Here is a 20799-nt window from a genome sequence, read left to right as displayed (position 1 = left end):
CCGTTAGCGATCGAAGCAACTGGTCGGCCGCTCGTTGACTCTCGGATCGTTTGGCCTCGTGGTTCGGTCGTGCCATGTCGAGCGTGCCAGCACCAACTACGTGAAGAAAACGTACAAGAGGGAAGATGAACGTGCGGCCGACGATGAGGAAAAAGAACGAGAGGTAGTATCAAAGGAGCAGCGATACTTTTATGTCGTCGAACAGGAGAGGAATTTAGGTAAGGAAGGGGGCGCGTTCGAAGGGACAGAAGAGATGATCATTCGAAGTTCGATGGTCCTAGCCCTGGTCCTGGCACTGTTGTCGGTGGACCAAAATGGCGGCCAACCGAACGGCCAGGAGAGACACGCGTCCGATTATTTTTCTCGCAAACTACCTCAAAGGGTGACGAGACTGGTGCCACGACGGTCACCGATGTTACCGCAGGACAGCGCGGCCGCGATGGGCCTGGCGATGCAGAGCAGAGCGGTCGATACCAGAGTTCAACTGGAGGTCAGAGAAGGCGAGCCAAAGGGGACCCTGGTAGGCTTGATACCGGTCAAACCTGGCTTTACCTACAGGTTCAACGAGCCGCCGCAGGAATTCGTGCTGGATCCCGAAACCGGCAAGATCAGAACGGCCAAAGTCCTCGACAGGGAAGCGTTGAGCAGCGATAGGTTCGACCTGGTCGTGTTGTCCAGCCAGCCGACCTATCCGATCGAAGTGAGGATCCTCGTGCTGGATATCAACGACAACGATCCGGAATTTCCGGAGTCGAGTATAGCCGTGAGTTTCTCGGAATCGGCAGTGGTGGGGACGAAATTGTTGCTGGATGCTGCTACGGATAAGGATACGCTGGAGAACGGCGTGGTCGACGATTATTTCATCGTGAATGGGAACACCGATGGGAAATTTCGTTTGGAAGTGACCGGTAATCCGACCGGTGAAACGTCCTATCTGCATTTGGAAACGACGGGAAAATTGGATCGAGAACAGGTAGAATTTTATTCGTTGAACGTTTGCGCGAGGGACAGAGGCCGACCACCGAGGTTGGGTTATCTTCTGGTAAACGTGACCGTGTTGGACGTGAACGACAATCCGCCGATATTTCAGCAGAGCGACTACGTGGTCGCTCTGAACGAGAGTGCCCCGGTAGGAACCAAAGTGTTGACGGTTCACGCGACGGACAAGGATTCCGAGGACAATTCCAAGTTGACGTATTATTTACCGGATACCGAGAGACAGTTCACGATAGACCCGGAAACAGGCACCATAACGACGGTCGAGCCTTTGGATTGTCCGCAACAGAGTTGCACGATCGCGGCGCGTCTAGGAGACGGTTGTCCAAAGAGCTGCGTCATAACGGTCTTTGCTCGAGATCACGGCTCGCCGAGGCAGGATGGCCGGACCTACGTAACGGTGAATCTATTGGACGCGAACGATCACGATCCTGAAATAAAGTTCAGCTATTTCCCATCTACGCCGGGGTTCGCCACCGTCGACGAGAACGCCGCCAGGGATTCGATCGTGGCCGCAGTCGCGGTTATCGATAACGACGAGGGCCTGAACGGAGAGACCACCGTGGAAATTCGTGCTGGCAACGAATTGGGCCACTTCAGACTGGACAATACACCTAGTTTCGATATAGTTCGCGTGAACGGTCGATTGGACCGCGAGGAAATACCGAAATATAATCTGACCGTGGTGGCGACCGATAAAGGCACGCCGCCGCGATCGGCAACCGCCTACCTCGTGATCCACGTGAACGACGTTAACGACCACGAACCGGTCTTTCAACAGAGCGAATACTCCGCGGTGCTGTCGGAACTTTCGCCTACCGGCAGCTTCGTGGCTAGCATCTCCGCGACGGACGCCGATTCCGGATTGAACGCGAGAATTTATTACGATTTCGACTCGGGCAACGAGCAAGGTTGGTTTGCGATCGATCAGGACACCGGTCTGGTCACCACCGTGGCGACCCTCGACAGGGAGGTGCAAGGAAGCATAGAGTTGCACGTGTCCGCCAGAGACGGTGGTCCTAATCCCAAGTACGCTTCGACTCACCTCAAGGTCACGATTCTCGATGAGAACGACGAGGCGCCTAGATTCTCGCAGAACGTGGTTCGCGTTACGTTATCGGAGAATACCCCGCCGCAGAGTCTCGTAGCCACGTTGACGGCGGTGGACAACGACCAAGGAACGAACGGTAGCGTCGCGTACAGCTTTCACTCGAGCGTGTCCAGGGACTATCCGAAAACGTTCGCCCTCGACGGACTGACCGGCCAATTGACCACGAAGGTGAACTTGGATCGCGAGATCACCGCCGAATATCAGATTCTGGTAATCGCCAAGGACCAAGGTACTCCGCCGCAATCGTCCACGGCGACGGTGATATTGACTCTAGAGGATGTCAACGACAATTCGCCGGTGTTTTATCCGTGGAGGTACCTGATGCCCATACCGGAGGACGCCCCGCCAGGAACATCGGTGGGCAAAGTGACGGCGACCGATGCCGATGCTCGGGAAAACGCTCAGATCAGATACTCGCTGGAATCCGGTGGCGAGGGACTTTTTACAGTCGACGAGAGAACCGGTGAGATCACTCTTCAGGGTTCGTTGAGGGCGGCTCACAAGACCCTCTACGAATTGAACATATCGGCCAAAGACACCGGGGACAGAGTGGCTGGCAGAAACGCTCTGGTTGAGATCATTCGCGAGGAAGACTTGGAACACCTGGAGTTCGACACTTACAACGGTTACGAGTTCAGGATAGCCGAGGACAGGGGAGAATGCGGCGCGATGTCGAACGTGTTCGCTCGAGACGCGGGCACCGTACAGATTACGCAATACGACAGCTCCAAGATCTCGTATGCCATCGTGTTCGGCGATCCAAAGGGTAACTTTAAGATAGACGAGAGTACCGGCACGATCAGTACTTCCGGGTGTTTAGATCGGGAGCAGGTGGCTTACTACAGTCTGCAATTATCGGCCAGAGCCGGACTCGCTTACGGGCAAACGTCCGTAAATATCACGGTGCTGGACATTAACGACAACCCGCCGAGGTTTCCCAAGGGCGAGATCGGTGACGAGGTGCTTCTGAAGGAAAACGCGGCCGTAGGACAAGAGGTGTGCCTGGCTCGCGCCAGGGATCGCGATGCCAGCGCCAACGCGAGGATCGTCTATTCGTTGACTCACAATCCCGGAGGACAGTTCAGGGTGGCAGAAAATTCTGGCATTATTTATCTAGACAAGCCGATACGAGCTGCGCCGGGAACGGTACTGCACCTGGAGGTAACCGCCACGGATTCCGGAAATCAGCCGTTATCCGCTCAGCATCAAGTCAGGGTAACCATCGAAGACGTAAACGACCATACGCCGGTGTTCAAGCTGACCAGCTACGAGACGTCGCTACCGGAGTCCACACCGGTGAACGATAGATTTTTCTCTCTGACCGCTATCGACGTCGATCTCGGAGCTAACGGCCGGGTGTTGTACAGCATAACCGACGGAAATACCGAGGATCGGTTCGGAATATTCCCGGACGGCCAGTTATACGTGAAGAACGTTCTTGATCGCGAGGAGCTGGACTATTACGCGCTCGAGGTAACGGCCACCGATCAAGGTAGCCCGTCTAGAAGCTCGGTAGTACCGGTGGTCGTTCACATAATCGACGAAAATGACAACGCGCCGGAATTCACCAATTCGAGCTTCGTCCTCCACCTACGCGAGAACGAGCCACCGGACACGTTCGTCGGGAAATTATTGGCAACCGATCGAGACGTGGGTCGCAACGCCGACCTCGTCTTCTCCCTTCCAGCTAGTCAACAGGACTTCACCGTCGATCCCAGAAACGGTTTCATCAAGTCTCTTCGAGTGTTCGACAGGGAGCTGCTGGTAACCAATACCGGTAGCAGCTACATTACCTTGGAGGCTACCGTCACCGACAACGGAGTCAATCGACTTCGCGATCGAGTCAAGGTCGTCATCTACATCACCGACGTCAACGACAATATCCCTCAGTTTCAGAGGTTACCGTACAGGGTACAGGTAAACGAGGGTGCCGCGATCGGCACGCAACTGTTACGAGTGTATACCACGGATGCCGACGAAGGATTGAACGGGGATGTGTTTTACTCTCTGGAGGATGGAAATCAACACGGCCGGTTTGCCATAGACGAGGCGACCGGACAGATCTCTCTGACGAAGGAGTTGGACCGCGAGACTACGGACGCGTACGTGTTGACTGTAGTGGCGCACGACGCCGGCTTGGAAACTCGTCTGTCCTCGAGCACGACCGTTCACATCGAAGTGCTCGACGAGAACGATAACGTGCCCCTGTTCGTCGACGATAAATCAAGCATCTCCGTTCTCGAAACGACACCGACCAACACGGAACTACTTAGGTTCAAAGCCACGGATAACGATCTGGGACCGAACAGCGAGCTAGCCTTCGCCATATCCGCTGGCAACAGGAGGGACACCTTTTACATCGATCCTCTGACGGGGACGTTGTACTTGAGAAAGCCGCTGGATTATGAGGAGCTGGAAAAGTATACGCTGAACGTGACCTGCAGCGACGGCGGTCATCCGAGGTTGAGCTCCGTTACCACGTTGATCGTCGAGGTTATCGATGCCAACGACAATCCGCCGGTGTTCCCCAACACCGCGATAGCCAGACAAATTAGAGAGGGAATTCTGGTGCACACGCCGATAGTAACCATCACGGCGGAGGATCCCGACTCGAACGAGAACGGAGTGGTCACGTACTCTATCGCTAGTCAAGATCCGGAGGATCAGGTTCGAAGATTCGGTATAAATCCATCCACCGGTGTCATACACACCCTGTTGCCGATCGATCGCGAGGAAGTCGACACCTACAAGTTAGTAGTCGTGGCGACCGATAGCGCTCAACCAGCTAGCGCCAGGCTGTCCGCGGAAAAATTGGTCATCGTCATCGTCGAGGACATCAACGACAACGCGCCGATCTTTGTCAGCATGTCCGCCGTCGTGTTACCGCTCAAAGGAAATTACTATCAGTATCAAAAGGAGATTACGGTTACCCAGCTGGTCGCCAGAGATCTGGACTCCAGTACCAACGGTTTGGTCACCTACGAGTTGCTTAGATCGAGCATCAACTATCCGGACATGTTTCGAATCCATCGAAACACGGGCCATCTGACGATAAGGCTGCCGCGATCCCTGAAGAGCAGCTTTGAGCGGGTCTCCAAGTATCAAGTAGGGATCCGCGCTACGGACGAGGCCGTTCAGGCGGAACGAAGATCCACGGAGACCTATTTGACCCTGATAGTGCCCGGGGAAGATGGGGACGATCAACCAATATGGGAGCACCGTGGCCAGATCGAGGGCAGCGTGTATGAGAACGAGCCGATCGGCACAAGCATTTTGAGAGTGAGTGCTCGCAGTCGTAGATCGAATATCGATCTCGAATACTACGTGACGAACGTGACTGCTGGTAGCGGCGGTCCGCAGGTCGACAGATTGTTCGACGTCGACACCAAGACAGGTATATTGTCGACGGCTGCCGCGCTGGACAGGGAAACAGGAATCCAGTGGTACGAGGTGGAGCTGTACGCCATCGGTGTTGGTGGTACCAGGCCCAGTACGACGTCCACCAAAGTAAGTTCACGTCTTTGATTGATCATCCCGGAGATATTAATGATCCGGTGCGTTCTGAAAGTCATTCGCCGCTTTTTGTCGAGCAGATTCGTCTTTCCCCTCGTGCAGCTTTCTTTCTCCCTTTCTCCGGGGTAGAGAACCGCGAGCCCACGATTCTAGCTCGTTCCTTTTTGCGTTTCGTCTTGCTTCACGCGGCGCGCACGTCGACGTGCTAAAAATTCCATCCGGTGCTCGCTCGAAACGATCCGTCCTGAGAAAGCGAGCGATAGCGACGACAGTAATGCGCGGTTTAACACGCGCAAAGTTTCCCTCTCGATTTGGGGGGAGGCGGTAGTCGAAGAGAAAAACCGAAAGAAAGAGATAATCGTGAGAAACACGGGGATGCAATCGACGCGCAGCCAACCGTCCTGCAAGCTTGTTTATCACCGGCGGCTCGTTCATCACCGGTTAAACGCGACTGCATGGATTTATTAATCCACCGTCAGGGCGCGTTACGCGTACAGGCTTCTCGTCTTACGACACGATAGACACGGCGATTCGTCTGCTTGGGAATCGCGTTACGTAAGAGAATGATCTTAACGTAATTAGGGTCAACGATGGAGAGTCGCGGCTAAGAATCTGCAAGACGAGAGTATCGTCGAAAACAATACGTCGTCGAGAATGAGCGAGAAGGGAGGAGTGAAGAGGAGGGAGGCGACCGTAATAGCGGGCTCGAGAGAACAGATCGGATTAATCGCGAGATGGTAGGAGAAATCGATATCGACTATGTACGTACTTACGTTCTTCCCTCGAGCTATTAGCGATCGGGAATTACGCGAAATACGCGAGCGTGGAAAAACGAAACGGCCGTGACTGCGCGGGACCACTTTCCTTCGAATCGTTTCCGAATTAAGGAATTCACGGTCGTCGAATTTGAAAGAGGCGGCGGCTGGACCGTCGCCTTCCGATGGGACATTTCTCACCGAAAATTAGCCGTAGAATTTCTGCTGGTGGTTAGGCGGCTACGCGACACCGTGTATAATTCCCAACTAAAAGGCAGCCAGTGGGCGACAAGGGGAATAGTATAGTTGTTCGTTTTGGAAAAGGGCACGTGTTCCACAGCGCGGGACCATCCCTCGTTCCAGCACTATCGTCGACTATCTTCGCGATATCCATATAGCGTTGGTACGTGTGTGTACATGTGTATGCGGTTATATACACGTAGTCACGCACACGTCCATAGCGGGGATGATCCAGCAAAAGCGAAAGGACGAAAAGAGGGACAAAGACGACGAGAACGAGCTAGAAAGACGCGCGACCAAAGAGTGGGAGAGAATAAACGACAAGATGAACCGCGTGCCAGGAAATCAAGTTGGATTCGAGTCGGAGCTGCTGGTGCTGCTGGCTGGCTCGCTGCCGGAGGTTCAGAACTCGAGAAAAACTTGATCTCGGGTGAACGCATACAAACAGCCGGACGTAGGTAAAAGTCGGTCCATCTTTACCCCCGGTGCGACTGCTGCTGGTTGTTGCTGCTGCTTCATTTCTGAAGATTCTCTCTCCCACCCTGATCTCTCCCTATGGCTTGCCTGGCCCTCCTCCCCCTGGAGGAGTGTGCTCCCAGTTTCGGGCCCTGCTTCTTCCTATCTTTCGTTTCTTTCGTCTGTCCCCGTCTTCGTCGTTTCGTTTGACCCTACCTTTATCGCTCGCTGTGGGATCTGTGACTCTCTTCGGGAACCGACTACAGTTCGGACGTTTTTGTTCCAGACCCGACTTTTGTTCTCTCTTCTCTTCGGCTCTGCTCCTTTCTCTTTCTTTTCGCCCCTCCTCTCTCTCTCTCTCTCTCTCTCTCTCTCTCTTGTTTTCTCTGTTCTCTTCCTTTCTTCCTACGTCTTTGCCCCTCATCTTTCTTTTACCCTTTCCCTTTCTCCGTTCGTTTCTCTGTTGGTTTCTCTGCTGATTTCTCTGCCGGTACCTCGGTGCGCGCAACCTTTGCAACAGGGCCCGGCGGTTCTTTTTCTTCGTTCGGCCATCGACTTCGTATCATCGGTTTTTTGCACCGGGTGCACGGGGATGAAAGCGGGGACATATTCGTAGCCGATGTCGTCTCGGATCGCCTGGCATTTTTGTCAAACCTTACCGCGCCCGGTCAATTAGAACATTCCTCGACCGGGGTAATTCAATTTGCATGTTGGACAAGGCGAGTCCGTAGTAGAGTTTCCAGGGGAAAAATTAACAGGGCCATCGGCCTTTAACTTTCACCCGCTGTCTTCCGTTGATTCGAAAAGTTGGTGGTCGACGATGACGTTCCGATAGTTCGTTCACGATCGCCTCGTTGACGAATTTCATTAGCGCGGTCGCCCTATGTACACACCAGGAACCGAGGCGTTTCGAGGTGAAAGAAAAAGGAGCGAAGCGAGTCGTGGATGCGATCGTTGGTAGGAACGCGCGCCTGAGCGTGAGTATTATTCAATTTCCTTCGTTAGGATCGCGATGTTAACGGACCTAATTACCGATATTAAACTTACCTTTGGTAACTCGTATTCGTAATACAGTGTTATTAACGCGAGTGCCGTGATAATTACGAACGTACCGTATCTGTTTAAGAAACGACTAACGATATGAAAACAATTAACGTTAAGTAATACGGCCAAGTAAATTAGCCTGGGTCGCGAGCCAGCCGTCTCACGATAGTTTCAACCGACGGTCCTTCGCGCTATCGGTATTAAGCTCTCGATATGAAATTCTTTTTCCGACTTATCATCGATCACGATCTACTTAAACCCCTTAAATGTTCGAAGGAGAGCGTGCCACGGCCGGCTCGTTAATCGAAACTTTCCACATCCATTCGTCCTACGTGAAATATCGTTTGTATCTAATATTAGAAAGTTGGAACGGATAATAATAGCATCGAGTAATAGCCGGCGTGCCCCGATAGAGTCGTCGAATAAAAAGGATCGTCTCGGGCAGCGGGGATCGTTGACAATGGGTCGCCATCGAGTCGAAAAGTTGCGATTTCAACGGGAATACGATAATCCCCGGGCGACAAAACGAGGGAAACACGGATAAATAAAGTAAGTAGCACGCCGTTTGATTTAAGAAAGTGGCTTTAACGTGATCTTGATGTATGGGCGCGCGAGCCACGGAACGGCAAACCCACACACGTTCGCGCGCCAATGGGTGGGTCCAGAGAGCTCGTGCGAAATGTAGGCGTAATGTTTCCTTCGTCCTTTTTTCTTTTTCCTTTTATTTCGTTTTCTTCTTCCTCCTTCTCTTGCCACGTTAGATAAATATATCTGGAGTAAAGCGTGAGTTCGCTGGCGCGCGTAGCATACCGGTCGTGTACGGCCGAGTGAACGCGCGCGAACGGGCCCAGAGAATTTAATAATAGTCGATGATAATTATGTCGGTGTCCGATTAATAGCGCTCGTTTAGCCGCGATAAACCGTCAATTAACTACGCCGACGTTTTCGTCTTTTCTGAAATATGGCCGCGTAATAACGTATATAGCGATACCAGCGGTTAAATCGTTATTGCCGTATTAAGGATTTGGAACGGCGAACTGCGAGCCACTTTTTCGACCCTCTGTATTTAATATTTCATCGATGATCGTTCGAATTCCGTTCGACTTCCGCAAACGCGGTCCAGCTCCGGCCGAAACCTCTCTACAAAGTAAATCGCTATCCGTATATCGTACGCGGAACGTGTGACCATTCACAATCGACTATCTCGCCATCTTCGCCAGATAGCGTACCGTTGAAATTAATTCGCAGAAAGGTGAGATGAAGGCCGCGATTAGATTCGCTGTCTCTTCTACTGCGAATCGTATGATTAGTTTATCGATACCAACCGGCCGAGTAGTGGAAAGATGTTGGTTGATAAAGATTCGACTATTCTCCGGAGAGGTCGATATGCGAAAAAAACAAAAAGAAAGAAAGAAAATGTCTTTGAAAGAGCTTCCTCGATATTCTTCGTAGCTCTCTACGTAACAAAACGGGTACTCGCAGACGAAAGCAGTCTCCTGGAACTTTCGTTCTTCTTTCCATGTAATCTCCATGCAAGTACGTCGTTTATGCATTTCAATGATCCCATTTCTTCTTCTTTTCTTTTTCTTTTCTCGCCACTCGACGACAGCGAATCGTTCCAATCATCGTACAACGTGTTATTATCAAATGCACTTATCCAATGCCTGGCGATCGTGATTTCCGTGTCTGTCCTCCCGCTGTTCGATATAGTTTATGCCGCTAAACGCGAAACCGTACTCTCTACTTACGAATTAATTTTCCATTCGTCGTTTCTGCCGTCTGTCACGGAGAAATTGTCGTGACACGATACGCTATCCATTTAAGTCGCAGCAGAGAATTTTTAACCCCGTGGAACGATCTACGGGAAAGCTGCTCCAAAGGGGAAAGGTCTACGTTAATACCCTGCTCGCTCATCATCATTATTTTCTCTGTTTTTTCTGCTTTTTTTTTTGCTCGCCTCGACGTTGCGCCTGTACCGTTGCAGCAACAAAGTCTAGCCGGTAGCCTTGCAAAAAAAAAGGTCCGCTACATGAAAACCACCGATCGAGCGATGCCTCGCTGTGCATTCTGTGGTTAACAACGGTATCCCGCGACCATTTCACGATGTTTCCCCTCCCATTAGGTTTCACAGGGAAATAATCAACCCCGATCCGGTGAGCTTTACGTAACGCGAATTCCCGTAAACTTTGTCACGATTTAAACTTTGTCGATTCGTTTTATTGTTTCTATATTTTTCTATAGATTTAATATATATTCCTTTTTCTTCTTTCTTCTTTTTCTTTTTCCCTTTTGCGACGCGTTAACCGTAAGTTATTGAAATTAAAAGCTTGCGCCATTAAGAGGCGCGGAGCTGCGAAAGGAGCAGAGAAAATGATTTACAAGGGTGCATTTATAAAGTTCGTCGCGTTCATTCGTCGGCCGGTGGATCTTCACGGGGCACGAAATAAAGGAAATCGGGATGGCACCTTTAATGCTACGCTAATCTTCTACTTGCTCATCATCATCATCTTCGTTCTCGCTTCGTTGCTGTTGTCCGTCCCCTCGTAATCACAATCGTCATCCTGTTCATTTTTCAACGTCTTCTTTAGAAGGCGTAGCGCGAAGAAGAATCGGAACGAAACGACGCGGACGGAGAAATCAAATCTGTGGGCGTGAGGAATTGCGAACACGAAAGCTCTAAAATCGTTTCTCTGTAGCGAGGCTCGCTCACCTTCGCTCGCAAAATTCATCCCCGTGCGTTCCTCTCTTCTCTCTACTAGGCTGCGTATCGTACGTATTCTCGTTGCGAAAAGATTCCTCGGACGAAACGTGGCGCGGAAACGACGAACGAACGGATGTCCGTCGTTGATCGAATTACAAGAACGAAAATCCGTGGCCGCGAGATAAGGAAATTAGCCGCGGAAGAAGTAAGAACGAAGAGAAAGAGGAGAGGTGGCAACGGGGTAGGAGAAACGAGACAATTTAAAGGCGGGCGGTGGCCGGTGTACGGAGGAGGAGAAAGGAAGGTAAAGAGAAAGAGAAAAGGAATGGCAGCGTTACTTAACGAGGGAGATTTAAGCTTCGTTCCGCCCGCGCGCGCATTCCTACCACGCCGAACGATATTTCAAAAGATATGATACTGGATGAACTTGCACATTTGAACGAAAGTCGGCGTATCGATCTCGGTCGTACGCGCAGAGAGCGAGAGGAAGAATTACCTAAAGTTGCCGAGGATGGGCTGTAGATCGATTAAAAAGAAAAAAGAGAAGAAGAAGAAGAAGAAGAAGAAAAAGAAGAGTGGAAGCGAAGCGTGACGGGGAGGTCGTACAGGATTTTATCTTTCCTCGCTATCGATATAGACGTTAAAGATTCGAACGTGGCTCTTTTAGCGTCGATATATTTTCTCTAGATATACGCGTCGGTAAGATTCTGCGGCGAAGATGCAACAATATTCCTGTGCGCGTCGCAGTGAGCAGACCAAACGCACAACAGAACCCCCATTGAAATATTATTCTTGTTAGTCTTCTGAAAATGTCACCGTAGAATACGCGCAGCAGGAACCTATGCCGGTCTCGAGATTCGTCTATTGAAATCACCGGTCGCACAAAAAGGACGAAATTCCAGAACCGCATACCGTTTATCCCATGGATGATCGTCCCGTGCCCCGTGGGGATATCTTCTCGATCTCTGCGTTCCGTTCTGTCTTTCTCTGCCTCTCCGTCATCTTCGATTCTCGCTCTGTTCCACCAGCATAGTCGAATCCTTTAAAGGACTTATACACTTCTGCTGCCACTCGTTCACCGTCCGCCGTTTGTCGTTCGCCTTCCCAATGCAGGGCCACTGGGCGCGCGCATTGTTGTTCCTCCTAATCTTTACCTGCTTTCCCAATGTCCTGGACATTTGACACGAGCACTCGAAAACCAGGTATTCTCGCCATATAATTTCATTGGTATCCTTTGCATGAAACCTACCTTCCCCTACATCCACCCCATTCGCTCTCCTCTCTTTTTATCTCTTTCTCTCTCTCTCTCTCTCTCTCTCTCTGCCTTTCTTCACGCTTTATGGATTTTGATCACCGATCTCGGATTTATCTACCTTAGGGCTTAATAAGCCTCTTTTGTCCCTTCGTTTACTTCGCCTCCTATCGATGTCCATGGCTTGGCTCGACGTTTCCTCTAATTCTTACCTTCTTTTCTTGTTTTTGTTTCTTGTTCGTTTTCTTTTTTACCTCCATACGGACGTATCTCGTTCGTTACACTCGAGTTACACGGTTGTTAAGTTGGTAAACGTTGGACGCTGGACCGACGAAAACAGACTTTAACGACGATTCTAGGCGAGTATTTGCAAATAAGCGTGGAAAGACGAGCCGATGCGGAGAGAATCGATCAATTTGCGGATACGCGTTACAAATTAATACTCGTTACTATGATCGACGTTTTTACGAGGCGGCAGCATCTTTTTACCCGACGTATTTACGTGTGTAACTGCTTCAATTTAAAGCGATCGACGAAAAGCGACGGCAAGAAAACGGCAAAAAGTCAGATCCACGGAAGATTATGGGCATTATTCAATTATGACATCATTAAGGGCTTGTTGCGCTTTCGAGACGTTTCACCGTCTGCCCTCTTCTGTTCTTTCATCACTCGTAAACGCGTCCAGAAATAACGCGTTCCACGATATGTCCGTCCCATTGGCCTCTCTGCTTGCATCGAAAACGCCGCTCGAAATTCGACGGAAATTTTTAAACGATACTCAACGCGAAATTTATATCAGAACGTAACGTAAAGTAGAAGCGTAAGTGGCAAATGAAGTTATCTAAATGTTCCGCGTGTAAACACTTTTAATGCTGTGCGAATGTTTCGCGGAACAAAGTTGCGAAAAAAGAAATTAACCCTTTCGGGACGTTTCCTCCGTTTTTATTACCATATTCACCGCGATAAGGGAATATTGCCCCTTGCGTTTAGTGGTCGTTCGATATCCTTCGAATTCCATATTTTTCCGATGTTTCTCGATCGTCGTTTCGGCCTTCGAAATCGCGGGCACGGGAACAACGATATTTTAGCTTAATCGTGCAACCTCGATATCGGATATTTCCTATAAATCAAGAAGCTACGATTAAAAAAGATTTATCGACGTTGGCGTGCGAAAGTATAAATCGTCGATGGAATTCGAGGGAAAACGGAGAAGCGGAGAACAAGGGAAGAACGATTCCACGAACGCTATCTTTTCATAATCGGTTGACCTTCGCATAGTGATCATTCCTGGGAACTATGTCCCCGGTAAAATACTACTTGGTTGGTCCTCTGGTTTTTATCTCGCGGTTCAGAAGCGCGCGCTCGCTAATGACCGTCAGATACGATTCCAGCGTTTTCGGCCCGACTCACGCTCTTACCCACGACGACTAACCACTCGTTGGAACCTGTACCGCTGTTGCTGCCACCGGTGCTTCTACTTTGCTTCTACTTCTGCCGTATCGAGTTCGGTCTGCGTTCCACTCGATCGTCCGCGTGCTTGTTCGCCCCATCACCATCTTCCGTTTCATTCTTTTTTTATAATTTTTTCTTCTTCTTTTCTTCTTCTTCTTCCGAGTTTCCACGTTCTTCTAAAACGCAAGCGGAAAAACACGTTCGTGTTTATCGTAAGATCGAACGTCCATTAACCGACTCTCACCATCGATGCAGCCCCTTTTTGTACTTTTCACTTATCCTACAGCGCCGTCTTTTTATCGGTCTTCTTAAAAGTTCGACGATCGGGACCCTGCCTCTTTCTCCTTCCATGTTTTAATTCGTTTGGTCGCAAACAACGCATTCTTTCAACGGTGTCGTCCGAAGATTTCCGTCGTCATCGTGACTCAGAAATCAGTCCGGCTAAACGTAAACACGTTACATCACGTTACAGGCTTGCCCATTATTCTGACGAATTTTTTGACCGGTTATAAAGGAGAACAAAACGAGCATTTACAGACACGCGTTCGTCGGTTGGTCTTCGATTATTCACCGGCTCGACGAAAAAGTTGACTGGAAGCTCGCGGAGCGAGAGATGCGACGACCGTCGTTGGAACCTGGCGCGGACGATCATTTCAACCCGATTTCGTCGCACAGCTGCTATTTGTTTATCGCCCGTAAACCTTCTTTCTCTTCCCTGTTCGCGTAATTACATCGGATGGCGACTGAAATATCGATCAGGTATTTTCGCTTACGTAATAATAAATTATACGCGAGTAGGGTACGTCGTGCGTCCACGTGTCGCGAATCTTCCCAGTTAACCGAGACGAACCAGACGTAAACGTTTCGTTTTCTCGTCGTTTCGACTAAATAAGCCGCGTGACTTCGCCTGGAGAGGAAAATACGACGACTCGGTGTATATTCTTATCGAAAGTTATAGGCGATGAGTGGAATAAATCGATCGAAAAGGCTTGGCAGGCTAGTTTTGGTGGCTGGGCCTCCACGTTTAAAAGGAGCAGGTAGTGAAAAGGTTGAACGTCTGTCTCGAGTGGCCCGCAGGAACACGCGTCGCCTAAACGTAAAATCGAATGATGCATAGCATCGGTAGATTTGGTCTCCCGTGGCCCGCCGTGAAGCTTCTCCTTGAGATTACCGCGCTTGATTTACATTTATTTAGGTCCCCTAGACAAACACTCGAACAAGGAACACGAATCTCTACACGTCTACCGGACTCCCAAGCAATTTCATCTGTCAAACCCCTTCGTATCGCGACGTTCTTTCTTCTCTTTCCGCTTTCTTCAAATACTACGAATCGTCGATTAATCATCTCGTCGACTACCACCATGTTTGCCTTGTGTTTTCGGTAAATCGATATCGCCTTACGAGTTTGAAAACAGCCGATTGGCCACGATAGCCGTGCGATTTTCTTCGTACGGATATTAATGGCGAACGAAACACGTTGGGATCCGTCTTGTTGCTTAACGACCAGCCAATTGTACAAAATAATTAAGCAACAGATTAATCGAGATAATTACCGCGAAACGGAGCGCCGTATGTTAATAGAAGGTTAATTAAGCGCGCACAATTATGCCGCGAGAGATTTTCTGAAGATTCGAGAGCCGATAATCGGGCATTCGCTTTCGTTGCTCGTATCATCCTACCTAAGAGAACTAACAGTCATCTGTCCGTCGATTTATTCGGTGCACGGAGACGTCAGCGTGAATTAGCGTTAGCGAAGCTACGGGAGAAAGGAGAAAGAAAGACGCGCGCGCGCGCCTTCTCTTCGTTTGCTGCTGCGCCTCGCGTATGTGTACGATACGTATCAGGAATGTAACTATTCGACCGATAGAAAGGACGAAGAAGAGAACCGATGAGAGAGATCGAGGAAGGGGGAGAAGGGGGGGGGAAGGATGGGTGCGAGGTAGCGGGCAAAAGAAGAAGAAACGAGCGTAGGGGAAGAAAGAAGGGAAGGAAGGCTTAAGCGCAAAGGAAATCCGATTTTTCCTGACGATCGGCCGGTACTGGGTTTCTGTTCGATCGGAGGCAACGTTCGTTGGAATTAAAAGAGAACGGCGAGAGAAGATCGTGAGAAGACGAAGACGCCGATGGTGAAGCACCGAGACAGTATAAAAGAAGAAGAATGTTTCGAGAAGAAAGATGACGAAAGGAAGGGGGAGGAAAAGGGAAGGAGTAGTAGCGAGGCTAACAAAAAGTGCAAAGACAGGCAAAGAGACGCGTTAACCCCGAGAGTTTAGATTCTTCGGAGGACTCTCCGGAGGAGTCTCGTTTGTCTCCTTCGTTGGAGCCTCTTCTTCTTCAGCGGGGTCGAGCCTCTTCTCTTCTCTTCTTTCTCCTTCCTAGGTCAGAGTCGCGCGTTATCCTCCTTCGTCCTCCTCTTACTACCATGCAGGCTGCTACGTCTACGGTATTAGTCTACCTTGCACGCAGAATACTACTCTCTCCTTTTGCCGGTCGTCGCTGTCGTCAGCCTCCTCGTCGCCCTCGTCGTTCTCTCGTCCTTGTCGTCGTCGTTGTTCGTCGTCGTCGTCGTCGTCGTCGTCGTTGTCGTCGTCGTCATCGCCGCCGCTGTCTCTACGTTTATCCTTCTCTTCTCGCTCCTTTCTACACGCTTACTCACTGTTATTCTCCATCTTACACGCTCCGCGGTCTCTTCCTGCTCGTCCTTTTCATCTCGTCCACTCTCTCGTCTCTCGTCCTCCTGCAATCTCCTCTCTTTCTTCGTTTTACACGCTGCCGCGCTCCCTTCATCGTACACCGGCAACGATGCTCTTACTCACTTCTTACATTCTTCCTCACGCATTCTTACCATCTCCTTCTGCTACCCTCACACTTTCCCTTCCCTCTCTCTTTCTTTTCTACACTCTCTTACACTCTGCTCGTCCCTCCCTCTTGGCGCTTCTTTCTCCGTTTCCTCGCTGGTTTGTTTGCTCTCTCTCCTTGTATTTTCTCTTCTCCCTACCTTTCACCTCTCTTCCTCCGCTTCTTCGTCGCCGTCGTCCTGCTCCTCTTCTTCGGCGCCTCTTCTTCCTCTCGTTTCGTACCTACGTAGAGCGTCGTCCGTCTCTGCTGCGTGCGAATCGCGCGCTCGCTCGCTCGTTCCTTCGTTCAGGGCTCTTTCATTCCATAGACATATATCCATCCCCACTTGGCCAGCTCGCAGAGTGGTCACGTTGGCTCGTTCCCTCGGCAAGGCTGCTCTTTCTCTCGCGCGGTGGCCAACGGGTCCTTATCTTATGCAGAAAGGTGGTGCGGAACCCACCGGACCCCTTTGCAAGGCCCCGCATGACATTAATTTTGAAATATTATTTGGGCCCCCCTCCCGTGCCGCCGCGCGTGACGGCCTCTCTTTTCTCTTCAGATCTCTGTCCCTCTTTCTCTTACGAAAGCCTGCCCTCTCCCCCCCCCCCCTTGCTGCGAGCCACGGCAATTCGAGCCTCTCCTCTTATACCTCGAAGCTTTTCAAACGCTTCGGCCATACGAAAATTCGAGTAAAAATCTGCGCGATCCACGAGGAGAGTTTGCAGGTTCGAAGAACTTTACGGCGTTTGGGTTATCGCGAAATCGTACGCGATGCCCGCAGTGTTACCGTGACACGATTTTCTCGGAAATCGGCGTCGACTCATCTCGAAACCACCTTCGATTCGATTCCACCGAATAGGAAGGCGTCTCGTCTCGACTACGTCCCAGCGACTTGATGGAGGCACGTCGCGCCCGAAATTTCCGGGGCATCGATGTCCCCGATGCGACGGCAGGATAACCGGTGGCTTAGAGGAAAAGACACGGAATTTCGCGGCTGAGAGAACGCGCGAAGATGGATATTCGAATCGCATTGTATTCAAATGAGGCTGTTCGCCCGCGACTGCACCGTACGTCACAATCGTACGTACGATTTCGGCCAGAGCCTATGAAAATTTATCGGTTACCACCCAAGATGCTCGTCCGAGAGTGGTATAACCGTAATCCACGGTGATAGAGAAAGATCTCGATGCGAGAGAGGTCGGCGTTGGTTTACCATCGACCGAGATGGAAAACGAAGAGAGAGAAGGAGAAAGATCCAGAGTGTCTGAATCATCTGTACGGCGGCGAGTTTAATTCGCTGTCGCGGAAGAATTACATTGGATTTACGAATGCATCACGCCGCGAGGGAATTATGAAAAATATCCGTGGAATGCGTGTCGTCGTTGGTTCGGTCGTTCGCCGCGTACATAACGATTCTCTCTGTTGGTACGCGCGTACGTACACACCGCGAGCAATTGTCACGGGATGCTTCCAATCGTGGATAGGGCGCGCGCGTAAAGATAACGACGGACACAATCAGCGGTCCAGACACACGGAGCCGCAACATTTTAAGCCTGCCGGACAACCGAATACTCTTCCAGAAATTCGTTAAAACCAGATAACGCTGAGCTACGGTAATCTGTGGGACCGGGTCGTCGTGTTTTTACGTTGCCGTCGATGCGTATAATAACGCAGTTAACGAAATTCAGCCTCGTCTCTCGGCTTTAATTTATCCTTAATTTAGTCGTAATTTTCCTCCCATTTGCCGCCCTCTCGTTTCGACGAATAAAATAGATTCGAATCTCTTTCGCGGTGAAATATTAATCGCGCCAGTGGTAAGATAATCCTAGTGACTGTAGCTAATAGATAATCGTGGTAAAAAAAAAAGAAAAGAAAGAAAGACAAGAGAGAAAGAAAGGGAAGGAAAAGTAGGATGTTCGGTCGATCTGATCCTTTGTTGCATCCTTCTCTACTCGGCTACCAGTACGTGGGTTCAACGATTCGAAAACACGATCGTGCTTCCTGCACGAGCACCGGCATGAAAAATAATGCGGAATAGACAGATAGAATAACCAGGCCGAGAGATTTTCTAATAGGATGGCTTGGAAGGGCGTCGAGTATATCGTTTCCTCGCCGACTCGGCTCCAAATGGCTGGCTGGCTGGCTGGCTGGCAATAGGGGGTGTAGAAATTGCGGAGGGAATCGGCTCGCTTAATTTCCAGCAAATGGACCATTGTATTGAAATATTCGAAAACGTTTCGTGGAAGTTCGCCCGTTCTCCCCGGCTCGCTTCCCGAACGTATAATTCTCCGGCAGTACCGTACGCCAGCTTGTAACTTCTCCGGAAGGAATCGACCTCCCAACGATATCTAACGAGCTATCTTTGGCAAATTAAGCGACACCCGACCGGCGAACCGAGAGACACACGGTGGCTGGCACTGCCGGTGCTGGTCGAACGGAACCGGCCACGGTTACACGCGCGATTCTACCGAGCAAGCGTAATCACCCGTTATTTATGAATCCCGCGATGCGTACATAGAAACGCGTGGCAAGCTTTTAGCTATGCGAACCGATCCACCGTTCGCTGGTTCTCGCTAACTCTCTTTATCTCTGTCTGTCTGTCTGTCTGTCTGTCTCCCTCTCTCTCTCTCTCTCTCTCTCTCTCTCTCTCTCTCTCTCTCTATGTCGATATCGAGGGAAGAGAACGAAACGAAGAGAAAGAAAAGGGAGGCGCGAGGACTCGCATCTCGAGCCCTCGAGAGACAACCAAACGCTCTTCCAGATTTTCGTTAAAAGAAGATAACGCCGGGGTACGAAACGGCAAGGTAACGTAATGTAAGGCACGCACGCACTCACACCGGCCCAATAATGTACACGTACGTGAGATCGAGGGCGTGGGGCCCCTGGGCTTCACTGCTGGCAGAAGGGGACTTATATACCGAGGCACAGCCGGCTTATCGGGCATACATCCTCGCTCGCAGATTAGCATAATGTCTGCTGCAATGCGTAGGTACTCTACCCCTCCCCCTCTCCCCCTCCCTCACTTTCTCTGTCTCTCTCTCTCTTTCTCTCTGCCCTCTTTTCCCCTCGCCTCTTTGCTTCGCCCCCCTGTAGCCCTTCTCTCTACTTCCCCTCTCACCCACCTCGCTACCTTCCTCTTGCTCTTCCTCTTCGCTTCTGCCGCGTTTTACCCTTTTCTACTCTTTCGCTCCACTCTTCTCGTTGTTCCTTCCTCTTCGTCCTCTTGCTTTTCTCCTTCTTCCACTTTCGCTTCTTCCACTTCGCCAAGCATCTCGTCGTCCTCCTTCGCTCGGCTCTCGAGCCGAGCACCATCCTCGTCACCATCGCGACGGACTCGTTCCGCTACCCCTCGGTAGACACCCGAGGGAGCAACACGCCGATGATAAAATAATAAGGATAACAGTGACGATAACGACAACGATAATAGTAAGAGAGCCAACAACGATCGTAACGCTAATTACGTTATCTATGAGCCGGTATCGACGTTTCACGCGTATCGATCAGCGCGTTGGAACGGGACGAGCGGCGAGTTGGTGGTCGAAAATCCGAACGCGGGCAGACGACTTTTAGAAGGGGGAACCGTTACGCGTTTCTTTTTTCGTAGGAGACTCGCTGCAAGACCGAGGACGTGAATTTTCTGGCTATCGCGTGGTCGGTTTTTGCTCGTTTCGGCGGATTTCTCGCGTGAAATCTGCTCGTCCCACGTGCGACCCCGCGCAAACGGACACCACGATCGAAACGCCGACACGACGCACGATAATTCGACGAAGCTCGTTCCGCGTCTCGGATCGTGGAATTCCAGAGTTTTCATGTGGAAAGAGCCGCAGCCTATTGAGAGAGCGCGCACAGCAACAACAATACCTATCGTCCGGTGGTGTAGAACGCCAACGGGTTACAGGGTCCGGGAACCGAGTCGTGGGCCCAAGATGCAAGAGAGAACAGGGCCCAGCCTCGGCTGCCACTGCTATTATGGCCAATAATTCATTGAGTGACTGTCAGGCCCTCCGCCGACCAACCCAGAACTGCCGCACCCCTCGTGTGCATTGCGCATACGGGGTGCTACAGAAATACGGATTCGACCCGATAATAAATCGAGATCGCCTTAACGCGACCGTCCATAGAAAACGCTCTCCAACGAAAACCGCGTGGGTGTGAATTTTGCCACAGGGCGCGCTGGAGGGGGTCTGGTCGCGAAAGCGACCATGTGAAACGACAACTTCGGTGATCGGACGTCGCACAGCGGGTCGAGTCACGTTCCTACGGCCCTACCGATGGAATGCTCCCGTTCCAACGTCGTTATACCCGAGGAGAACCGTCTCTTCCGCCGCGATATTCTGTTTCCTCGATCGCACGGCATCGAAGGAATCAACCGTTCGATATCTTTTTCGGTTTCGAAGGTCGAACACGCTTATCGGCTTATGAACGCGAGTAAGGAAAAACG

General features: G+C 50.8%; 1 protein-coding gene across 1 annotated transcript in view; it reads left to right on the top strand.

Moving 5' to 3' along the window:
• The first annotated feature begins 122 nt into the window (after positions 1 to 122).
• Positions 123 to 20799, top strand: part of ft (cadherin-related tumor suppressor fat) — a 64717-nt gene continuing 44040 nt past the window's right edge. The window contains exon 1 of the mRNA XM_069117928.1: positions 123 to 5614. Coding sequence (XP_068974029.1) covers positions 254 to 5614 — 5361 coding nt within the window. The 5' untranslated portion in view covers positions 123 to 253. The remainder of the gene's footprint in view (positions 5615 to 20799) is intronic.

The sequence above is a fragment of the Bombus flavifrons genome, chromosome 8 (assembly GCF_040668555.2).
Source record: "Bombus flavifrons isolate JBK064 chromosome 8, iyBomFlav1_principal, whole genome shotgun sequence".
In the NCBI taxonomy this organism is placed as follows: domain Eukaryota; kingdom Metazoa; phylum Arthropoda; class Insecta; order Hymenoptera; family Apidae; genus Bombus; species Bombus flavifrons.
This window is presented reverse-complemented; position numbering and strand designations above follow the sequence as displayed.